Source organism: Gymnogyps californianus, chromosome 16, assembly GCF_018139145.2.
Source record: "Gymnogyps californianus isolate 813 chromosome 16, ASM1813914v2, whole genome shotgun sequence".
Classification (NCBI taxonomy): domain Eukaryota; kingdom Metazoa; phylum Chordata; class Aves; order Accipitriformes; family Cathartidae; genus Gymnogyps; species Gymnogyps californianus.
In genome coordinates this window covers 14,889,215-14,909,055 of record NC_059486.1, presented here as the reverse complement: position 1 = coordinate 14,909,055, position 19,841 = coordinate 14,889,215, and the positions used below count along the sequence as shown (strand labels likewise).

The window sequence follows — 19,841 nt, the reverse complement described above, 5'->3', positions numbered from 1 at the left end:
CACCTAAAAGCTCAGCCCCAGGATTTGCTCCCCGCTGCTGCGTGGGTTTGATGCGGCTGGGCTGCAGCACAGTCCTCGCTCGTGGCCCCCAAAACTGCTTCTGGGGTGCTGTTCTGGCTCGTGAGCTTTTGAAATGAGGCACGGATGAGCTTGTGGGTCCTGTAAGTTCTTCTGTCCGGGGCCAATGTCCCGTTCTCGAGCATCACCCACGCGTGTAGGGGTGGCTCCCACCCACAGCCCATGAGTGGGGACGCTGCAGCCCCCCGGGTGGGGGTCATGGGCTCCCCCGGGGCACCGGGGCTGGAGCAGTGACCGCATGGATGGAGCAGCAACATTGCCCGGTGCTGCGGCTGGAGACGTCAGCCTCGCCCCAGGGACCCCGCTGTCCCCAGGCTCAGGGAGGGTCCCCGTGGAGCCAAGGGACAGTGCCCGGGGGACACACGGCCACCTCGTTTGGAGGCATCGCTCTCCCCAGCACAGCCTTCCCAAATTCCATAACCCCCGACCAGGATCCATGGGAGTATCGCCCACGCGGTGCCAACCGTCCTGGTCTCTCCTCCCTTGGGAAAGCCGATGGGCTCCATCCGGGGATGGGCGGCAGCCTTCCAGGGCCGGCCAAGGAGCGAGGGGAGTTTGGGGATACCCACCCCAGGGGAGCTCAGCTCCTGCGGCACCGCGGCAGCGTGCCGGCGTCAGAGGGTGCGTCAGGCACGGCATGAGCAACACAGCGTCCCCGCCAGCCAGCCCGAAGGGACGGGCACAAATAACCCTTTGCATTGCCAAGGAGGGCTGCGGCAGCCGAAACAGGAGCGGGATGGAGCAGGAACCTTACGGCGGGGAAGGCACCGTGCATCCCCTCGGCGGTGCTGCCGTGCCCGGGTCTGCGTCGGCATCGGCATCGGCCAAGCAAGCTCAGCGATGGCTGGGGACCATTCGTTGCTCATGCAGGGAGTTGATTAACAGCTAATAGCAGCAGATGGAGAATTAAAAGAAAAGCCACCCACTGGGTGGAAGTAGGCAGAGGCCGGGAAGACCGAGCCTTTCCTCGCCACGCAGGGTCAGGTCCCCCCGCCGTCATCACCATCATCTCGGGTAGTAGTCATCCGGGACCCCCGACAGATTTCGGAGTTTCAGAGCCGTGTCCACCGTTTTGATGTAGCCGCTGATCATCTTCCTCATCTCAGGGGTGTAAGGGTCGTACTCCAATTTTCTCAAGCCGGATCGCTTGAAGTTGCCGTCCTTCTGTCCCTCGACGCAGAGCAGCCTGTCCTCGCAGGCGGCGATGCCCAGCAGCCCCACCATCCGCTGCAGCTGGACGAAGAGGTCCCGCTTCAGGTCCTCGAAGTGAACCACCAGCACCTTCTTGCCGTAGCGCAGCCAGTCGAGGGTGTGGGTCGCCCACCACGGCGCGTAGTTCGCCACGAACTCCGGCCACTCTGGAAGGAGCAGAGGACACGGTTAGTGGGTGTCCCCCTGTGTCCCCCCACATCCCCTGCATCCCCCATCCCAGGGCCACCGCCTGTGCTCCCTGCTGAAATCTTTCAATTATCCTTCTCGCTAATTGATCCTCCCATAAAAATCAGGTGATAAAAGGGATAATGAAACATCAATAATAAGCCACAACTCTCCTGGCAGTGCCATATACATCTGTCTCACGATGCATAAAAGCTCTGGGTACCTGCCTCTTCCTCTTGTCCTCCCCACGAAACCGATGCCTGATTAATAGCTTAACTGTATTTAATTCCCCGAAGAATCATTAAACACAGTATCTGTTTCATTAAACAGATACAGGACAATTCACCTTGTGTAATCATATCACATAAAACTTTGCTTTGGAACCGCTCCAGGGATATCGTAAAATTAATGTCATGGAACCAAACGGGGGTTTCACGGCGCCCGCGGCCGCTGCGGGCTCCATGCAGGGCTGACAACGGGGAGGGGGGAAGGAAAATCCGTCCGTCTGTCCGTCCCCCCAGCACCGGCAGCCACGGGCGAGGCTGGGGAGAGGGTACGGCTTTTTTCCAAGATTGCCCCAAAATTAGTTCCTGGGAGAAGGAAATGGTTGGGAGAGCCGGGCTGCAGGGAGCAAGGGGCTGGCTGCAGGGCAGGCTGGGGATGGGAGCCCCATGCCCTGTCTTAATTACTCACTTTTAATTACTTTTCTTTTGTCCTCTGGATGATTTATTTAACCACGCACTCGAGCGCTAATTGCAAACCTGGCACAAACAAACTGTGCCCACTGAGTGTTTGCCTCCCGCGCTGGTGGGAGGGCAGGCTGGGTGCTGCTGGTCCCGCAGGGACCCCCGGGCTCCACGACCGGGGTCCTCCACGGGCTGAGCCCCCACACAGGGTCAGCGAAACGGGGGTCTCCAACCCCTCCCTGCTGCCAAACCACAGCTCTCAGCAACCCTCCAGCCCAATTAAAATCCTCAAGCGATGGAAAATCTCCATCTTTCTGGGCCAGTTGTTCCAATGGTTAATTAACCTGACAATTAACCCATCAGCTAATTACACCGTACATCCTCGGGAAAGAATTTGGTGATATATTTTGATGCGCCTCCAAATCGGACCATGCTGAGGTGGAGGGAAGGGTCCCCTCTGCCTGGCCCCCCCCTCCCCTTGGGGACACAAGGCGTGGGACAGCCGTGGGGGGGGTTGGGACCGGGAAAGCTCAGGAGCGTTCCCACGGTGCTGGGGCTCCAGCGAGGGGATCGAGGGGATCGTCCTGCATTCCCCCCTCCCGGCTGTACCTGCAATTTGCAGTTGTGCTTTGGGGTGCAGCAGATGGGGATAAAAACTAGCAAGAGGCTCGTACCCCACCACGGCGGGGGCGATGCCCGCCCGGGGACCTGCCCAGGGAGAAAAGCCACCAAGGAAGCAGTGGGACATTTCTCTTCGTGGTTTTACAGGATGGGACGATGGGGAGAGCGGGGCTGGGCCATCTCCGGCACTGCAAGCACATGGCGATAACGAAATCCAGGCACATAACAGCAACAACAGCAAAAGCTCCCCTTGAATAAATTCTGAATTAAGGGTAGCAGATGTTCAATCAAGCTAAATATTTTAACTCTTTCCAATGAAGTAAATTCCACAACAGCAATTTGTAAATTGCTATAATTAACAAGCCTCCACAATACGCCTGTGCGTGGGAAAGGTAGTGTCTCCGGAGCAGCTGGGCACACAGAAATAACACCCTGCCACTGCGAATGTCCATAGGGACGGGCTGGCGGCTGCCACCGCTCCTGCTGCCGGCACCGGTGACAGGGAGAGCGCGGCAAAGGGGCAGGGGGCTTCCCCCAGCCGGGGATTTTGCAGGCACTGCCCTGCGCATCGGCTGGGTCCGTTCTCCTGCGCCTCTGCCTTGGGGAAAGACAGATAACCAGGGCTTGGAGAAGACCTCCATCCTCCTGCTAATTAGAAACTCAGGCGCGTGTGAGATCGCACTGGACAGGCAGAGCCGGAGCAACGCTGCCAGCCGGGAGGAGGATGGAGGCAGGCGAGTGACCTGGCAGCGGCGGGCAGGACCTGTTGCAGGTACTATTGCCTTAGTGAGTTATGGGGTTTGTTTCCTCCCCACGGTGCTGGCTCTGCCGGGGAGCCGGGCTGCCCGTCCCCTCCTGACACCCGCCCCGGGCAGGGTGGTCCTGCTGGGATCCGGCTTCGGTGGCAGCACGGAGATGCTGCAGCCCCACACCGACGCAGGCGCCCACCAGGTGACGGATGGAGATGTCTGATGGATCCTGTTATTTTTTTAACCTCTCCTTGCTCTCCGCCTGCCCAGCCAAGCGTTCAGGCCGGCTGCCCTTAGCCTTGAAGAGCTGCTCCGAAGAAGGGGCAGACTTTGGGTCCTTGGGCTCCTGCCCACCCAACCCATTCCCTCCCCGCTGGCACCAGGCTGCTGTCAGACTCCTGTCCCCGGGCACTGCCACCTCTCTGCTGCTACCCTTGTGACCCAACACAGCACTGAACAGCCGAGTACCTCTGCTTCCCCATCCCATCCCGTCCCATCCCATCCCACCCCACCCACCCAGGAGCTCTCAGCCGTGCCAGGCGGATGCTGCGGGTCGTGCCGGTTGCAAGCCCAGGAGATGCCCCTCCAACATGGGGACCCCAAAGGGGTGGCACAGCCCGGGCTTCCCCCATGGGGACCAGACTCAGGCTCTGCTGGGTTTAAACAACAATTTCATAGCTCCGGCAGCCGGGCTGGAGCTCGCCCACCCGGGTCCCGTGGGAGTGGGGCAGGGGCAGCCGAGCCCACCAGCCTACCTTTGCCCTTCCAGTGGGCGTGAGCCGCGAAGCCGATGTGCCCCCCGTATTTACGGTTGAACTCCGCCATCAGAGCCTTGTAGGGGTTTCGGATGAGCAGGATGGCCGAATCGAAGGATTCGATCTCCTTCTGGCCGCTCTCGTGGGTTTTGATGCAAATCGTCCTCCCGCTTCGCCAGTGGTCCCTCTCACCCTTGAACCCTGCCGGGACAGAGCAAGCGGGCGCCTGAGAAGCAGCCGGTGTCGATGTTAATAAAAATAATAAAACCGAGCTGGGAAAAGGGAACGACGAGGGGGATATCACGTTGCAAAATACAGTTGGATAAAAGCAGCTGGGGCTTGAAGTAGAATTTGCATCCCTCTCCCTGGTGGAAATCATTTATTTGCCCAAGTTATGAGTCACGTAATATTCATGTATGAGAGGGTGGGTAGTGGGCACGGGGACAGAGCAGGGCTGCCTCCTCCCTGGCCGTGCTCGGCTCTTCTCAGCGAGATGGTCTGCAACAGCCTGATATCGCACAGCCCGGCTTTCCTCCGGGGCAGAACGCACTGGCATTAAATAACTGCATACTGCATTAATGTACCTTATGCTTATATTGGGGGGTCAAGAACATATTTTTGTAGCTATAATCTCCCTGACCACAGCATTTAAACTCTCCCAGTAAATTAAGAAGGGGAAAAAACCCAGGCTCGTGGGGCCGCAGATGAGCCCAGGGTTGCGGTGATGGCATGGGGGGTCCAGAGAGGGGACCACCGTCCCCTGTGCCCCGGCACGGAGTATCAGGGCTGAGCCCAGCATCGCTCCCAGCCCCTTTGCACCCCCGGCCCCTACAAAGCACAACCCAAACTACCCAGGAACAACGTGTCGGCGGCGTAGCCGAGCCGAGGGGGGAGATAAGCTGTAAGTAGCTGTATTACATCAATTATAGATGTGTAATTTGCTTTCGGCAGCCATGCCGTGCGACGCAGGGATGTGATGGCTAATCTGCCAGTTGCCTGGATACCTCCGGGCCCTCCGACGCGCTCAGCCTAGAATAAACACGAAACCCGCACTCGGTCGGATGAGCAAAATCTCGCCAAGGCTTTCGCCCAGTGATGCTCCCCTCCGTGGGACGCGCGATGCCGGCTGCAGCCCGGGGTGGGTGCCAGCACCGGGGGCTGATATAGTCTGAGCTCCCTCACTCAGCGCAGAGCATCTCCATCTCTGAAAGGCTGAATTTGGCAAATCTTGAAGAAATGTGCATCGCTACCTATGGTGTCAGGCAAAAGGGGCTTTAGGGGGTACCCTGGGTACAGAGCCCACCAGCTACGTGGGTACCCCAGGTACAGATCCCAGCTCTGCCACGGCTGAGGAGGGAAGGAGGATTTCCTCTCAGAGCCGCAAAAGGGGAAGAAAAAGCAGGAGAAACCTTCGAGGTCTACAAATAAAACCATTGTAAATGGCTATAAAATGCGGGAACTGGTCTTTTCCCTCGCCCTTGCAATGTGGTGGGTTATTGGGAGGAGCTGGCTTCTGCCTGAAAAAGCTTCATGCCTGCCTCAAGCTTTTTTTGGCTTGAAACTTATCCTCGCTGCTTAATTTGGGGTCCCCAAAGCCCACATGCTATCATCGGCCCTGGCACCAATACAGTGGGCACAGCGCTGCTGCTTTGCCCCAGAGGGCACAAGAGGTGGGAGCGACAGCATCCCGCCTCCGTTAAATATTTCCTGGGCAAATATCTGTGTTGGTGTTGTTGAAGATGGATCTCCACCAAATCCTTCAGCCCAAGGAGAACGGGAGAATGAGATCAGCTCCCTCCTCCATCCCCCTGTGAGCTCATCGGCGCTTTTTTGCACTGCAAATATTCATTAATTTGGGTGTCGGTGTTCCGTGGATGCCCTAACATGTCACTATTTTCATCTGCAGCTACTCGGGAAGCATGTGGGGACATTTGTCCTCCAGGACACCAGCGCCACCAGCACCACCCGCTCCCAAATCCTGAAGCTGGAAGGCTGCACGAGTCCTTCTCACCCCGCAGCCGTGGCTTTCATTTGCTTCTCACTTTATGCATCCCAGGACAAGAGTGTCAAGCCCGCGAACACCAGCTCCTGGGGAAATTTGATCAAAAAACCCCATTGTCCTTTTCTTGGGGCAAAAAATGCGGGAATTGCCTCATTTGCCAGATTCGGGGTCGCCCCGGTTCCTCCTCTAGAAAATTCCAACCCCCACAGCGGATTAAAACCCACCAGTGTGATGGAGAAAAAACCCCAGTCCTGCCCCAAATCGGTCCTTGCCAAGGTTAGTGGGCAGCACGGGGAGGTTACGGGCAGCTCACACACGACGTCGGGTCCCAGCGATACCCTTTGAACCGGGACGCACCCAGCCCAAACCATCCCAGGGAGCAGCATCGGTGGTACCCGGCTCTGCCCTCCCCTTCCTGCAGACCCAAGGGATGGCACCAGGACCTTCTCCCAGCTCAGGTGGGACCCGTGCACCCCCGGCAGCAACCCCCCCCCCCCGCCTCCTCACCTTTGTTGTAGAGAGACCCGTCGAAGTAGTAGCTGCCGGTGTAGAAGCCGGTGGCCAGCTCGATCAAGTGGCGTGCCCAGGTGTTGCCGGCACCGGGGAAGCTGGCCAGGGCCACCAGCTGCTTGGCACGGGTGGGGAGAAACCTCCTGTCCATGCAGCGGTTGTCTGCAGCGAGAACCACCCAAGGCGCGTCAGGGCTGCAGCACAGTAACGTGCTTTTCCTACAGAGACATTCCGCTTCCTTAATGGCGTGCTGCTGTCTCCCGGGAAGATGCTGGGGCAGGGTGTGAGGAGGTGGCTGCTATAGGGAAAAGCACCCTGCCTAAAGCACATAGAGACACCCCAAAGAGTCCTAAACACCCCCAAAAAATCCTAAATACCCCAAAAAGTCCTAAGAAGAGGGCAGGAGATGCTCTGCCAGCACTGGCTGCTTGCTGCCTGCATGGTTAGGGGAGAGTGAGTAACACGGGTGCATTTGCCAAGCAATGCTCCTGCTTTTTATATCGACAAATACACAAGCGTTTCCAGCATGGCCTCAAACACCGAAGCAGGGATCGTGTCGAGACCGAGCCTCTCTGAAGCAAAACCACCTGAATTTGGGACCTCACTTGCTCCATTCAGCCCTCTCCTCTCCCAGTAACAGGTTTCCCCTCGTCCTGTGCTTCCCTGTCTGCACTGATCCCATCGCTGGGACCTGCAGGGTGCTGGGGGACAGGAGCCCTCTCTGTGCAGCCTCCCGGGGACTTTCTGCCTGGTCACAGCTTTTTTCCCCCATATTTTTCCCCGGAGCCTGTCCCGTCCGGCTAGCAAAGCCCCAGCGGGTTCACTGGCTGGCTGCAGGCTCTGGCTTGCCGGTACTGCCAGTGACAAGGAGAGACAAGCACCGGCAAGGAGGGATCCTGCCAGAGGCAGATGGCAAACTGCTCTCTCCTGCAGCTGAGTCAGGCAGTAATTAAAGCTGTTTGTTCAGGGGAGGATTGATTTCCCAGGAAATTAAAATAAATGGTAATTTTTAATGAAAGCCAAATAGATGCTGCAAGCTCACGCTCACTTTCTGCCGGCGTCCCCGGGAAGGGGTTGGGAAACCAGTGCCGGCACCCACGCCGAAAGGATCCCTACCTGTTCCCCTGCCCAGCAGCAGGCAGGGCGAGCCCGCTGCCGGCTCACCTTGCACTTGGGTCTGGTAGACAAGGAGGTATTCAGCGGTGCCACAGCTCTCGAACTCCTCACCGGCGCATTTCTGGGCGCAGAGCTGCTCATCCTCGCGCTCATGCAGGGTGAAGAGCGTGGTGGGGAAGCCGCAGCGGCAGGCGATCCCGGCCAGGGCTGACAGCGGGTACTCCTGCGGGGACGGGCAGAGGGAGGGCAGCCAGCGGCACTGTCCCTGTCCCCCATGGCAGACCCTTCCTCTGCCCCCCGACATCCGTCCTCGCCACCCCGGCCCCACTGTGCAGCACAGGGCGGTTTGCAGCATCCTTCCAGCCGGCTGCAGCATCCCTCGAGCCGGTTGCACAAGCAGCTCGTTGCAGACACCCAAAAGCACCCGAGCCTCAACTTTCCCATGGCATGGCTGAGCTGCCTGCTGGTGTAGGCAGCAATGCACCGGGCACTGGTGCTCCTGGCAGAGCCGTGGCACGTCATTTGTGAGTTTGCCACCCACACCGAGGTTACTAAGAGCCGTCAGACAGCTCCACGGCAGCCTCGCCGGCGTTTCCAAGCCTGGAGTTACGAGGCCCATTCGGCGGCTGACAGGCAATTTACTGCCAGGCTGCGGCAGCGCCGGGTTAATCGCGGGGCTCCGGTTATTTACACCTCCCGGCCCCGAGCTCTCCCGGCAGCAATGGGAAAGTGGAGCCAGCAACGGAGTAGCTGCTCATATTTAACTGGTGTGATGGTTTATTCCCCACTGTCCTCTGCCGGGGAAGCCACGAAGGGAGGACAGGACTGTCCCCACCTGCAGGTCTTTCTCTTCCTCTGCCTGATAATTTACCTAATTTTAATTAATAAATACTCCAGCAATGCCCACTGCCAGCCTTTCCCCCCCCTGCATCGCGCCCCAGGAGCAAACTGCACCGCAGCATCCCTGGACCAGAGCAGGACGCCGTGATGCTCCTGCCCAAACCCTCCCGGGGCGGCTGCTGCCTGCTGGGGGGGGCAAAGCCACGGGGAGCAGGCAGGGCAGGCAGCGGGAGCTGCCCCCACGGGGAGCTGCAGTCCAGTCCCTCCCCGTGGCAGAGACACAGACAATCAATTTGATCCTTTGTAGTCTGGATACACATAATTATGACACTAAATCGGATTTAAATTTACCCAGTGTGACCCTTTCTGATGATGATTTAGATGATTAAGCTTTCGACCTGCACCCCCCGCCAGCCCCCGGTACCTTCTCGGTGCAGAAGTCCACGCACTTGTCCACCGACATGTTCAGCATGAGCTGGCTGACGGGCAGGGCGATGGAGACGTTGTCCGGCCGGCGGAAGCACCCTCGAAATATCGCGCTGCCGTCTGCGAGGGAGAGAGGCCACAGCGGCACTGAGAGCGATGCTGGCCCGGCCACGGGGAGCAGGGGCTGCACCCCAAAAACGATGCCGCTGCCACCCCGCGTGCCCCAGGCACAGGAGCAAGAGCCTCTGCGTGCCCCGGCGTCCCCATCCCCGTCCCCCACCGCTCCTCTCCAGCCGCCCATCAGCACAGCGGCTCCTTTTCTCTGGCTCTCGTCACCCTCCGGCTCTGAAGCCGCATTTGCTGACAAGCTCGCCCGGCTGCTTACGGTGCAAAATCAGAGCAAAAGCCCCAGCAGCAAAGTCAGGTTTATTTTTTGCTCCCTATTTTTATCAACTCAGTGATTCCAGGCTGTATGAGGGATGGAGCCAGCGAGGAGAGCAGGGCTGGGACTGGCCCGGTCCCCCCCAGCATTGCTGCCCCGAGGGATCCTATCCCGGGTCCTTGCCCACCACCGCATGTACCCGGGCACCCTCGGCCCTTCTCCAGAGCCGTCACTCCACCGGGTGCCTGGTGGTGGGAGCTCTGAACGCCGCCACCCTCTTTCCCATTGCTTGGGGATGAGGAAAGAAAAGCAGCAAATGTGGGTAATTATAGTGCTGCCTAATTGGGAGCCAAACGAGCACGTCTGACGGGGAGCACCCTTGGCTCTTTCTGGAGCTCCCGCACATCCTTCATCCCACAGCCAGCTCCGCCGGCAGCGCACATTGAATACAACGATGGTCCTGTTTGGCCATCAGGAAAGAGGTCTTCCTCCAAAATCCCCCAAAATGCCCTGAATTCCCAGTGAGGTCCTTGGGGCTTCCCGCTCCAGCCAGCCCCAGCCAGCAGCCATCCCTGCTGGGGTATCCCCACGGTTCGCAGGAGCAGAACTACCCCAGCCACAGACCTGACCCGTTTTCAAACCACCTCTCTCGAGCCATGACCCAGCTTACACAGCATGGGGATGCCGGGGCTCGCCCCCGCCGGCACCGCGAGGGCTTCCCCCATTTTGGGGCCGAGCCGGGAGCCGCATCGATGCCGCCGACTTACATCTCCTGGCGGACTCCTGGGCCAGCTCCAGGCGGTAGATGGAGAGGCGGTTGACCCCACCGCAGGTGTTGCTCCTCTCCCCCTTGCACTCCATGTTGCACTCGGACTCGCTGGCGTTCGACGCCTGGACCTTGTGCCCGCAGTAGCACTCAGCGCCAAATTCCAACCCGGCATAGAGGTAGCCCCTGGGGAGTGGGAGACGAGGGGGGGCTCAGGACGTCCCCGGGCATCCCCCCGGCTCCGTGGGGTTTTGCAAGAGCATCCCCGCTGCAGCCAGCTCACACCCAGTGCTGGAAGCAGCACTGCATCCCAAGGATGCATTGTTGGACTAGGCGATCATTGTAGGTCCCTTCCAACTGAAAATATTCTATTCTATTCTATTCTATTCTATTCTATTCTATTCTATTCTAAGGGAAAGGGCTCCAATGGCCACAGAGATCATAAAGCAGGAGACAACAACATTTCTTACAGGCAGGGAGGGTGCAACGGGTGGTGGCAGAGCAGGAATAAGTGATGGGGACTTTGCTGGGCTTCAAAGCAGGAGAGCGGTGCTGCTCGATACAGACTGGATTTGAAAGGGGGAGGATTGCAGCACAGGCGGGCACTTGCCAAGTGCCAGTGGAGCTGGAAACCCACTGGAGAGGACAGTGCCAGACCGGCAAGTCCTGCTACGGGGCTGCCGGCACTGCGGGGGGGCTCTGGCGTGGAGCAGCCCCGTGTTGTCACCGCCGAGGATGCGCCGCAGCAGTCGGTTCGGCTCACGGCACACGTCCATCATGGTGAGCATCCTGCTGAGGTGGACGAGCCCTATGCAGGGGACGTGCCACTGCCCCAGCGACCGGCGATGGCCCTTCGCAGCAATGTCCCCAGGTGCCCTGGGGTGCTGCACAGAGGGGCTTCGGCTCTGGGGGAGTTTGGAGGCAACAACTTGCCCGCAATACCACCCGCCCCGCCGGCACAGACCACGTTTAGGGCACATCCTTCGTGTAACGCTGGGGAAAGGAGAAAACTTCTGCAGCAAGGGATCCGTGTGTCTTCCCAGCTGCTCACGGATGCACTTTGGCAGCTGGGAAGGTCTGGGGAGGGTGTTTTGGTGGGGGACAGCATTTTGGTGGGGCCAGCCCTGCATGGGTGGAAGTGCTCGAGGCTCCCCCAGCACTGAATTGGAGCCCTTACACCTCCCTGCCCCATACGAAGACGGAGCCCATCATCCCACCCGACCTTTTTCCAGGGGAGAAAACTGGGGTCCTGGAAAACAGCAGTGAATTTAAAAGAAAAAAAAAAAAATCAAAATTACATAAATCTAAAGAAAAAAGAAGGAAGGCGGGAGGAAGGGGAGGGGAGCAGCCGGGGCAGGGAAGTGTGACAGCAGAGAAATGCTGGCGATGTGCAGGAATTGATGAAGATGCGGTGCCCGTCTCCCGCCCTACCGTTCGGCACAGTTGTCCTGGCAACGGAAGACTGTCATCTTCTTGTAGTCAAAGAAGGACACGCCGCGCAGCGTTCGCCGGCGAGTGTTGTCCACGTAGCAGCCGATGTATCTTGCTGGGGGGAAGGGTAGAGGAGAGCGGGGTAAGAACCAGCCGGGGCCGAGCCCACCGATTCCCACCCCCCTCTTTTGATTTTTCCCTAAATAGGGATGCGCAGCAACGCGCCTTGTTCGTTCGCTTTAGAAACACATGCTCTGGGTACAACACACCCCTGCAAACGCTGCAAGGAAAGATAGGTAAAGCCCAGAAACACCCACTACGGATAGAAAGGATGCTGTGGCTCTGCACCGAGGCTTCTCCTCTCCGTCCTCTTCCTTCCCGCCAGCCTCAAAACTGAGGAAAGCGGCTCCAAAAAGAGATGAGCTACGTGGCAAAATAACCCATTCCCTTCACTCTGCCCTGCCAGGAACACAGGGGTGGGCAGAATGGAGAAATACAGTTTAAAACAAATTTTCCTCAGCCAGCAGCTCATTTTTCCCAGCCCCAGACATCGATGCGGAGGATATTTGCCCAGTGCTAACACTTGGCAAAGTAAAGGCTGATGCCTGAGCTGAGAGCAAATGAAGATGCCGGTAGACAGGGAATAGGGCTGAATAAATAGTTACGATGAAATCATTTATTTGACAACTGTAGCCTTTCCCAATAATCGGAAAACAGCCAGCCATCTCCTCGCCTGCATGCCTGTTGCGATGCTCCGTGTTGGCTGTGGGCTTTCATTAGAGGCAAGCCGCTCCACAAGCTGTCCCCGGGCAGCCCTGTGCCACCAGCGCCCACCCTGTCCCCGCTCAGTCTCCTCATTAGGTGCCCTCATTAGTGCCCTCGTTAGTGCCCTCGTTAGTGCCCTGCTCCTGCTCCCACCTGAGCATTTGCTGCGGGGAAGATGTATCGCCGCCAACGCAGGGATGCAGCGCTGGTGCAGGGATGCTCAGCATCCTCGCTGCCACTGCTGCCCGAGGAGGAGGGGGGTTTCGGGAGCCGGTGGGATCAGCCATCTGCTAATCAGCTAATGAGGTGTCCGTTAACGTGTTCTGGCAGAGGATGCGCAGGTCGGCCACCCACTGCAGGTGCCCCAGAGAGAGGGGAGGGTGGCCCCAGGTACCAGCGGCCGGGTCCTACCGGCCCGAGGGCAATGGCAGAGGTGGCTTGGAATCCCAAACCAGTTTGGTTCACCTCCCTGCCTGTTTCAGGTATGCATCCTCGACGAATATAACGACAATCTTTCGCTTTTCATTATCCTGAAATATCTGCTCCACTCTCAGGTTGTCTTCTGCAGGACGCTAGCATGGGGTGGCCCTGTCCTGGAGAAATCCTGGAGCCCGTGCGGTGGCCACTGGCCTCTGGCTTTGAGCTGCTGCTGCAGAGTCCCAACATGGGGACACAAAAGGAGAGGCTCCTGTCCCTTCAGAGCCACCGGATCCCAAGCGAAGGAGATGTTTTTCACAGCACCAAACACCCCTCCAGCTGTGCCACTCAGGGCTCTGGCCCCAGTACCCCAGCCGAGGGGCTTTGGGAAAGCACCAGGATATTCGGCAGCACAGGTCTGGGCAGGAGCAGAGGTGAGAGCTCCCCTGCTCTGGCCAAGAGTGAAGCCATGGCTCTAGGCAAGCAAGCTGCACCTTCCCGTACATGATTACCACCCCGTGTCTCTCCTTCCATCTCCGTGTCTCCATCACACACCAAATTATCCCTCTAATAGCAGAGCATCTCCACGTGTGCCCCTCCAATACCAAATCACACCACGGGATAATACTTCTCACCTCCTGCTTGCATTTTACATCTGTTGGGGGGGTCCCTGAACCAGCTCCACGTGTACACCCCATCGATGGTGTGCCGCACACCTAGAACCCCACCCTCCCCACCACCCCGCACGGCGCAGACCCCACCAGCGCTGCAAACCGGTTTCCCCAAGCCAGCCTGGAGGAAGGTGGAGGAGAAAGATGGAGAGAAATGTGCCTGATATAGCTTTAACCACCAAAGAGTCATAACTCATTGCTCCCAATTACTCTCAGCATAACGTGGCATTTCCACAGCGCTGAGCAGGTTTCGGCAGGTCAGCTCATTTTGGTCGTGACAGATCTAACCGGTGCAGGATTACTCCAGTCATTTGCACAGCGCCAGTGACTGATGTGCATTACCTTCAATCTATTGCTCTTGACATATGCGTGCTGCAACTTATTAGGAAGGCAACCGGAATAATTAGGGAGATACAAGGACAGTAAGCGAAGGAGGAGCGAGCAGGGGGAGATGCTGAAAGGCGCGGGGTTGGGTTAGGCAGAGCTTGCCGGAGGGTGCTGAGCAGCGAGAGGGGGACCCGCCCCGGCACGCAGCTCTCACGGGGCCAAGAGGAATTTCGGAGCACGTTGGAAACATACATGTGAACAGCCACACAGATCCACTCAGCAACAGTCATTAAGTTCCCCAAACATCTCTCTCTTCCAGGACCTAGGCTGGTCACTGGGGCCGTTGGCATTGCAAATTCACGTTTAACATCTTAATGTAAAGCTTAACGTAAAGCTTGGTCTTCCAGAGAGCACAGCAGCTCTTGGCCTTGGCGCAGCACATGCGCACAAACTGCTTTGGCACTGGGGTCCTTGTTGGGTGCGGGCACGGGGTGCAAGCAGGGACCCCCTGGGTGATGCACCCACACTCGGAGCCGGCTGGTGACCCCGCTTGCATGGGGAAGCGAGTCGGACCCCTGCAATGGCACCCCAACCCGCAGGGTGCACTCAGGGCTGCTCCCCTGCCCTGGCAGCAATCCCTTGGGGTCACTAATGACCCCCCCCCAGGGAGCAACCCAGCAAATCCCCCAGCCATGCTCTCCAGCGCGGTGCCATCGGGACCCAGCTCCTGCGAGCAGGAGTTGGCACTGCTGGTCTGTCTCGGGGCAACACCTCCGTCCGTCCATCCTCCCTCTCTGCTCGAGCAGCCCCAGCCCCTCGCCGGGCTCTCCCGGCACCCACCGCTGCCGTTTAGCAAGCTAAAGGCAGAACAGAAGTGTTTTCACAGGGCTGTGCTGCAGGGTGGTGCTTGAAACAAATACCTGCCCTTGATTTTCCAGCTGGTTGATCAAAAGCCTCGCGCTGGGCGCTGAGCCCTCCCAGTCCCCTTCCACAGCCGCCTGCACCGCAGAGCACCGACGGCTCACCGGCAACGGGCCGGGGGCTCACCCCAGCTGTATCACTGCGAGTCCAGCACGTGAGAAGGGAAACGTTCCATGTAAGCATGGGAAAGAGTGGGTGGATATTGGTGGCAGCGGCTTCAGGAAGGGTGGCCCATGCTGACCACCCCTGGGACAACCGCGCCAGTGTCGGAAGACATAGGAAGATATACATCGGAAGATATACATCAGAAGATACACATCTTCGGCTGCATGCCTGGGGTGGCCAGTCCCCATGACATGGCCGGTCCCCATTTCTTCATGACATTGCTTGCTCGTGTGTCACGGGGGAGCCCAGCCCTGGCTGGGAATGGCTGGAGACATCCAGCAAAGGACCAGAGATGGATGTGGCAGAGAGGAAGCGATGCTGGGCATTGCCAGGCTGGGGCCGGTGCTTGCTCCTCCTGGCTTCACCATCCAAAAATGCCCCCAGATTTGAGGCAGGAGATGTGCCTTCACACGGGGATGCAGATGAGCTGAAGCCATTCCCTGGCAGACAGGGCTGCCCTCGACCCACACCTTGGCCTGACCCTGGGACTCCACCAGCACAGCCAGGAGAGGGAGGAGGAGGAGGAAGAGGAGGAGGAGGGAGGCACAACGCCTCGGCAAGCCAGAACCGCACATCACGCTAGCTAAACCAGAGCTGATTTTAGGAGCAGTATTCCCTCCGGAATGATTTCACGTGGCAGAGCCTCCACAGCCACCTTGTTAAGCTGTCCCCTGCTTAATTACCACCGCCGTTAAAATCTGCCTGCTCCTGCCAGATGGCCTGGGGAAGCAGCGGGCGCTTTGGAGAGGAGCAGGGGAGCGAGGCGGGTGCTCAGCGCCCGTCCCCCGAGGCTCCGCCAGCCCCGCAGGCACGCCAGGCATGCCGGGCTCGGGGGATTTCTCAACCTGGAGAATTTCTCGGCACCATCCTGCTCGGGAGCTGCCGAGATGCTCATGCCATGGCACCGCATCCCCTCCAGCTGCCAGGTCTACGCTGGCTCCCATTAACCGCTGCCCACGCCAAGCCCTCCCACGCGAGATTAAAAAGGGGAAAGACGATATTCCCAGACCACCTACGAGCAGCTAAAGCCAGCGATGCCCGAGCCCAGCATCCCTTCCCCATCCCTCGCTGCCCCCACCATGGCCGGGCACGGGGAGGCACCGACGCCGGCAGAGGTTAATCGCGGTGGACGCGTTGCATATGGCCGGGGACAGGAGCGCTGCTTGGGGTTTTTACGGCGACTGACAGCTTGGGCTCGCAAACCATCTGGTGAGGATTCGCTAAATGTCAATTTGCATTAATGGAGCAACGCGGCCGCACGCGCCTCAGAAACGCTCCCGGAGACCCCTCTGCGTGGGGGCACGGCGGGGAAACCCCCTTTCATCTCATTGTAGCATGAGAAATTCCCTTAAGCACCACAAGCCATTTTTCCTCCTGCTTCCAAGCCTGGACTGTGCATCTTGCCCAGAGCGAACATGAGCACAGACCTGCCGCGGGGCCGGTGGCCGAGGAGGAGCCCCCCGTGTCCCAGGAGGAGCCTGGGTCGGGGGGATCAAGCCTGGCTCAGCATGGTGACCCCTGTGAAACCCCCAATTTGCCACGGGGTTGGGAGTTCCTGCTTCTTCTCTCTAAGCCACACATCCCCTGCTCCATCAAGGGTCCGGGGAGCTGTGGCTCCCAGCCTGGGATGCCCGGGGAACTGCACGTGCCAAGCCCCCCGGGGCAGCTCCTGAGCAAGCCCGGCTTTGGGGCACAGGCTTGCTCACGCAAAGCAGCCTTCACGGGCACCGGGGCTCCCCACGGGCGTGCATCCCCCCACCAGAGATTTCGCCCACGCTGGGGCTCAGGAGAGGAGTGCGAGCAGCGACAGGCAGAGAAGAGCCCAGCAGTATCCTGACACCTCTCCAGCAGTTCCTGCTCCCGATTCCCTTCTGAGTTTCCTCGACCGGCCGACACTGCAGCTCCTGCCCTGAACGCTGAGGCATCCAGCACGCCGCTGCCGGGGAGGGCTGCAGAGCCGGCAGAGAGGGGACGCGGGGTGTGTTTGGGTGAGGTTTGCTGGCACTGGGTGCTCGTGGGTGCCAGCAAGGGAAGCAATGAGCTGAATAACTACTGGGATGCAAAAGCCCTGATGGGCAGCTCTCAGCCACCCAAATTCAGAGCGAGCATGCAACTGTGTCTGCATACAGCTGCCTTCAGGATAAATAGATGCCATTTTAAAAATCAATGAGAACTACTACATTCGCTTATCCTTGTTCATTAATAACGGTCCCACTTGACAATACACCACGCACCCCAGGCAGCAGCCGGGCAGGGATCTCCTGGCTTGAAAGGCCAAACCCCAGCCCTGCCTGCACCCGTGCCTGCCTGCGCTTCAGTGCCTGCAAGGCAATCGCAGCCAGCCCCTGCCTGAACACCCCAGCAATGCAAGCAGCAGGCCACAAATCTGTTTTTAGTGTTCATTGGGGCCAGCAGAATTAAAACTGAATTTGGTCCGTGGCACAGCCAAAGGATGGGATGAAGATGGGGTGCAGCCTCTCCCCAGCTGGCACCCCCAAAAGCGCCTGTCCCAGCAAGGCGCGCCTCAGAGCTTGATGAGGCACAAGTGGGAAAGAGTGTAAATGGAAAAATGAAAGCGGATTATTGGCACTTGGGGAGGGAGGAAAGAGGGGAAGGAGGGAGGAAAAGATCTTTCTGGGAATATCCTCTGGACCAGTGGTCTCCAAAGCGGGGTGCTGCGCCCCAGGGGATGCGCAGGGCAGTCTGTTGGGGTGCAGGAAGAAAATCTTAGTGCTCGAGTAGCACATGCATATGGTTTATAAATAAATAAATACACATTTACTGGGGGTGCGTGCTCAGAAAATTGTTCCTGGTAGGGGTGCACGACCAAACCAGCTCGGAGACCACTGCCCCGGCGCACGAGGCTTTCCCCAGGAGAGGCCAAGAGGGGGGACCCCCGCCCGGACGCGTGTCCCCCCAGCCCTTACCTCTGTCCTCCTCCTTCTCACGGCCGCTCCTGCCCCTGAGCGCCCGGCTCCGGGTGCTGCCGTAGTCTCCAGCTTTGCCCCTCTCCGCCGGTTCCTTGGAGGTGCTTTTGAACCAGGGTCCGTGCCGCCGTCCCCCCTCCGGCATCGTCGCCACCGCCTTGAAGCCACGGCTCAGCTGCATCACCCCCAGGTAGGGCAGCCCCGGCCCCTCGCCGGCCCCGGGGCCGCGCTGGCTCCCCGTCACCGTGGGCTCCCCGGCAAAGCCCGAGTGCAGGAAAACCAAGCTGCCGGCCGCCAGGTAGAGAGCCAGCAGCGTGAAGAAACGCACGGGTTTTCGCCGAAAATACCGCTGGAGTTTTACCAATAATTTGGCCATAGCGTCTTCATCCCTTCCCCGGCAGCCGGCGCCGCGGGGGAGCTGCTCTCCGGCCCCAGGGGTGCTCCGAGGGGGTTTTGTCCCCCCCCCCAGGCTGGAGGTGGCTCCTGGGGTGTACTGGGGGAGCAGATAGGTGCCCTGAAAGTGCGGCAGGGGCTGCAGGATGAGGCTGTGCAAAGCTATTGCCTGACCCTAAAAAGTCCAGGAGGGCTGGAGAAGGCAGCGGGGGTGGATTTTGAGGGCCCCCCCCCCACCGTGCACGGGGGGTTTCTCCAGCGCTGGCTGTCACCGCCGTCCCCGGTTTATTCTCCTCCCGGCAAAGCCCCCCGGCCGTGCCCTGAAGACTCGGCTGATGGAGGGATCATGTTAAGGAAATCGAGGGTTTGAAGGTGATTTGAAAGCCGATCAGCTGACGCAGCTCTTCTCGCTCGCCTTTCCGCTCGGCGGCACCGGCTCTCGCAAGCATCTCTCTAATGGAAACGGCACCGTCGCCCTTTCAGACAAAGAATGAAAAGTCCCTGGACGGTCTCGGGGCCTGAAATGCTGACTGGGACCCTTTGTCTAACGAAGCCCCATTCATCTTGCTCCCGGGGCAAGAAATCTCCACCTGCAAGTCAAAGAGAAAGGCACACTTAGGAAAGCATCGCAGGACGCGGGGAGGATCGCAGTCCCCGTCCCCCCGCGGGGCGAGGAAGGATGCCCGGGCTCTCCTTCACCTTTCAGCCCTGCAGAAGGGCAGTTCAACCTCCCCCCCCAGCACAAGGATGCGGGACAGGCGGGAGACGTCGGTGCAGTGGGAGCGATGCTGGCTGCCAGCAACCCAGGGTTAGGGACAGGGGTGCGGGGGTGAGTCCCGACTCCAGAGCCCACACGTCTCTGCCTCGGCGTGCAGTAGAGGTGCTACAGGATGGCTCTGGGGCATGTGGAGGATTTCTGATTTCACCCGATTTCACACACAAGAGGATGAGCTGTGCACGCACACGTCCACGCACATGCATGCACACCCATGCACGCACACTCATGCACACGCATTTCACTCCTAGATCTGAACATCTCTATGCACCAGCCGGCCCCATGCTAAGCCCCCGGTAAGCGAGCGCCTGCCCTGGGAGCCGGGTGGGCAGCGGGGCGGGAGGCTGCTGCAAGCGGCTGCTCCAGCACCCGGGCACCCCGCAGGGCTGGGAGGCTCCACGGGAGCATGACGTCCCCACGTTGTCCCCAGCGTGGCTCTCCCACCTTCCCCCCGCAGCTACGTTTCAGCCCATCATGCCCGCAGTGAGGCTTTTGCAGATGTTGAGGCCAGGGCATCCTCTATTCTCCAGCCGGGACCGAAGGGCTGACCATCCCCGTTCACACCCTGCCAGCCGGCATCGACATGGTGTTGCCTCAGGAACACCATGGCCGGGGCTACCCAGGGCCATCCCTGGTGGTTCTCGGCACGGGGAGGGCAGCCGAGCCCAGGGAAGGGACGGTCCCCTCCAGCCCCCCGAGCGCTTTTCCCTTGGGGGGATTTCTCTCCTCCAAACCCCCCAG

The 19,841-nt window shown here is 59.3% G+C and overlaps 1 protein-coding gene across 1 annotated transcript; it reads right to left on the bottom strand.

Moving 5' to 3' along the window:
* Positions 1 to 1,083: 1,083 nt before the first annotated feature.
* WSCD2 (WSC domain containing 2) lies at positions 1,084 to 18,314 on the bottom strand. Its single transcript, XM_050906684.1, has 8 exons — positions 17,933 to 18,314; positions 11,740 to 11,854; positions 10,310 to 10,494; positions 9,159 to 9,280; positions 7,943 to 8,117; positions 6,776 to 6,940; positions 4,267 to 4,467; positions 1,084 to 1,436 (listed from the first exon to the last, which is right to left on the bottom strand). The coding sequence occupies exons 1-8, from the start codon at positions 18,306 to 18,308 to the stop codon at positions 1,084 to 1,086; spliced, it is 1,692 nt and encodes a 563-aa protein (XP_050762641.1). The 5' UTR covers positions 18,309 to 18,314.
* Between the last annotated feature and the right edge of the window lie 1,527 nt (positions 18,315 to 19,841).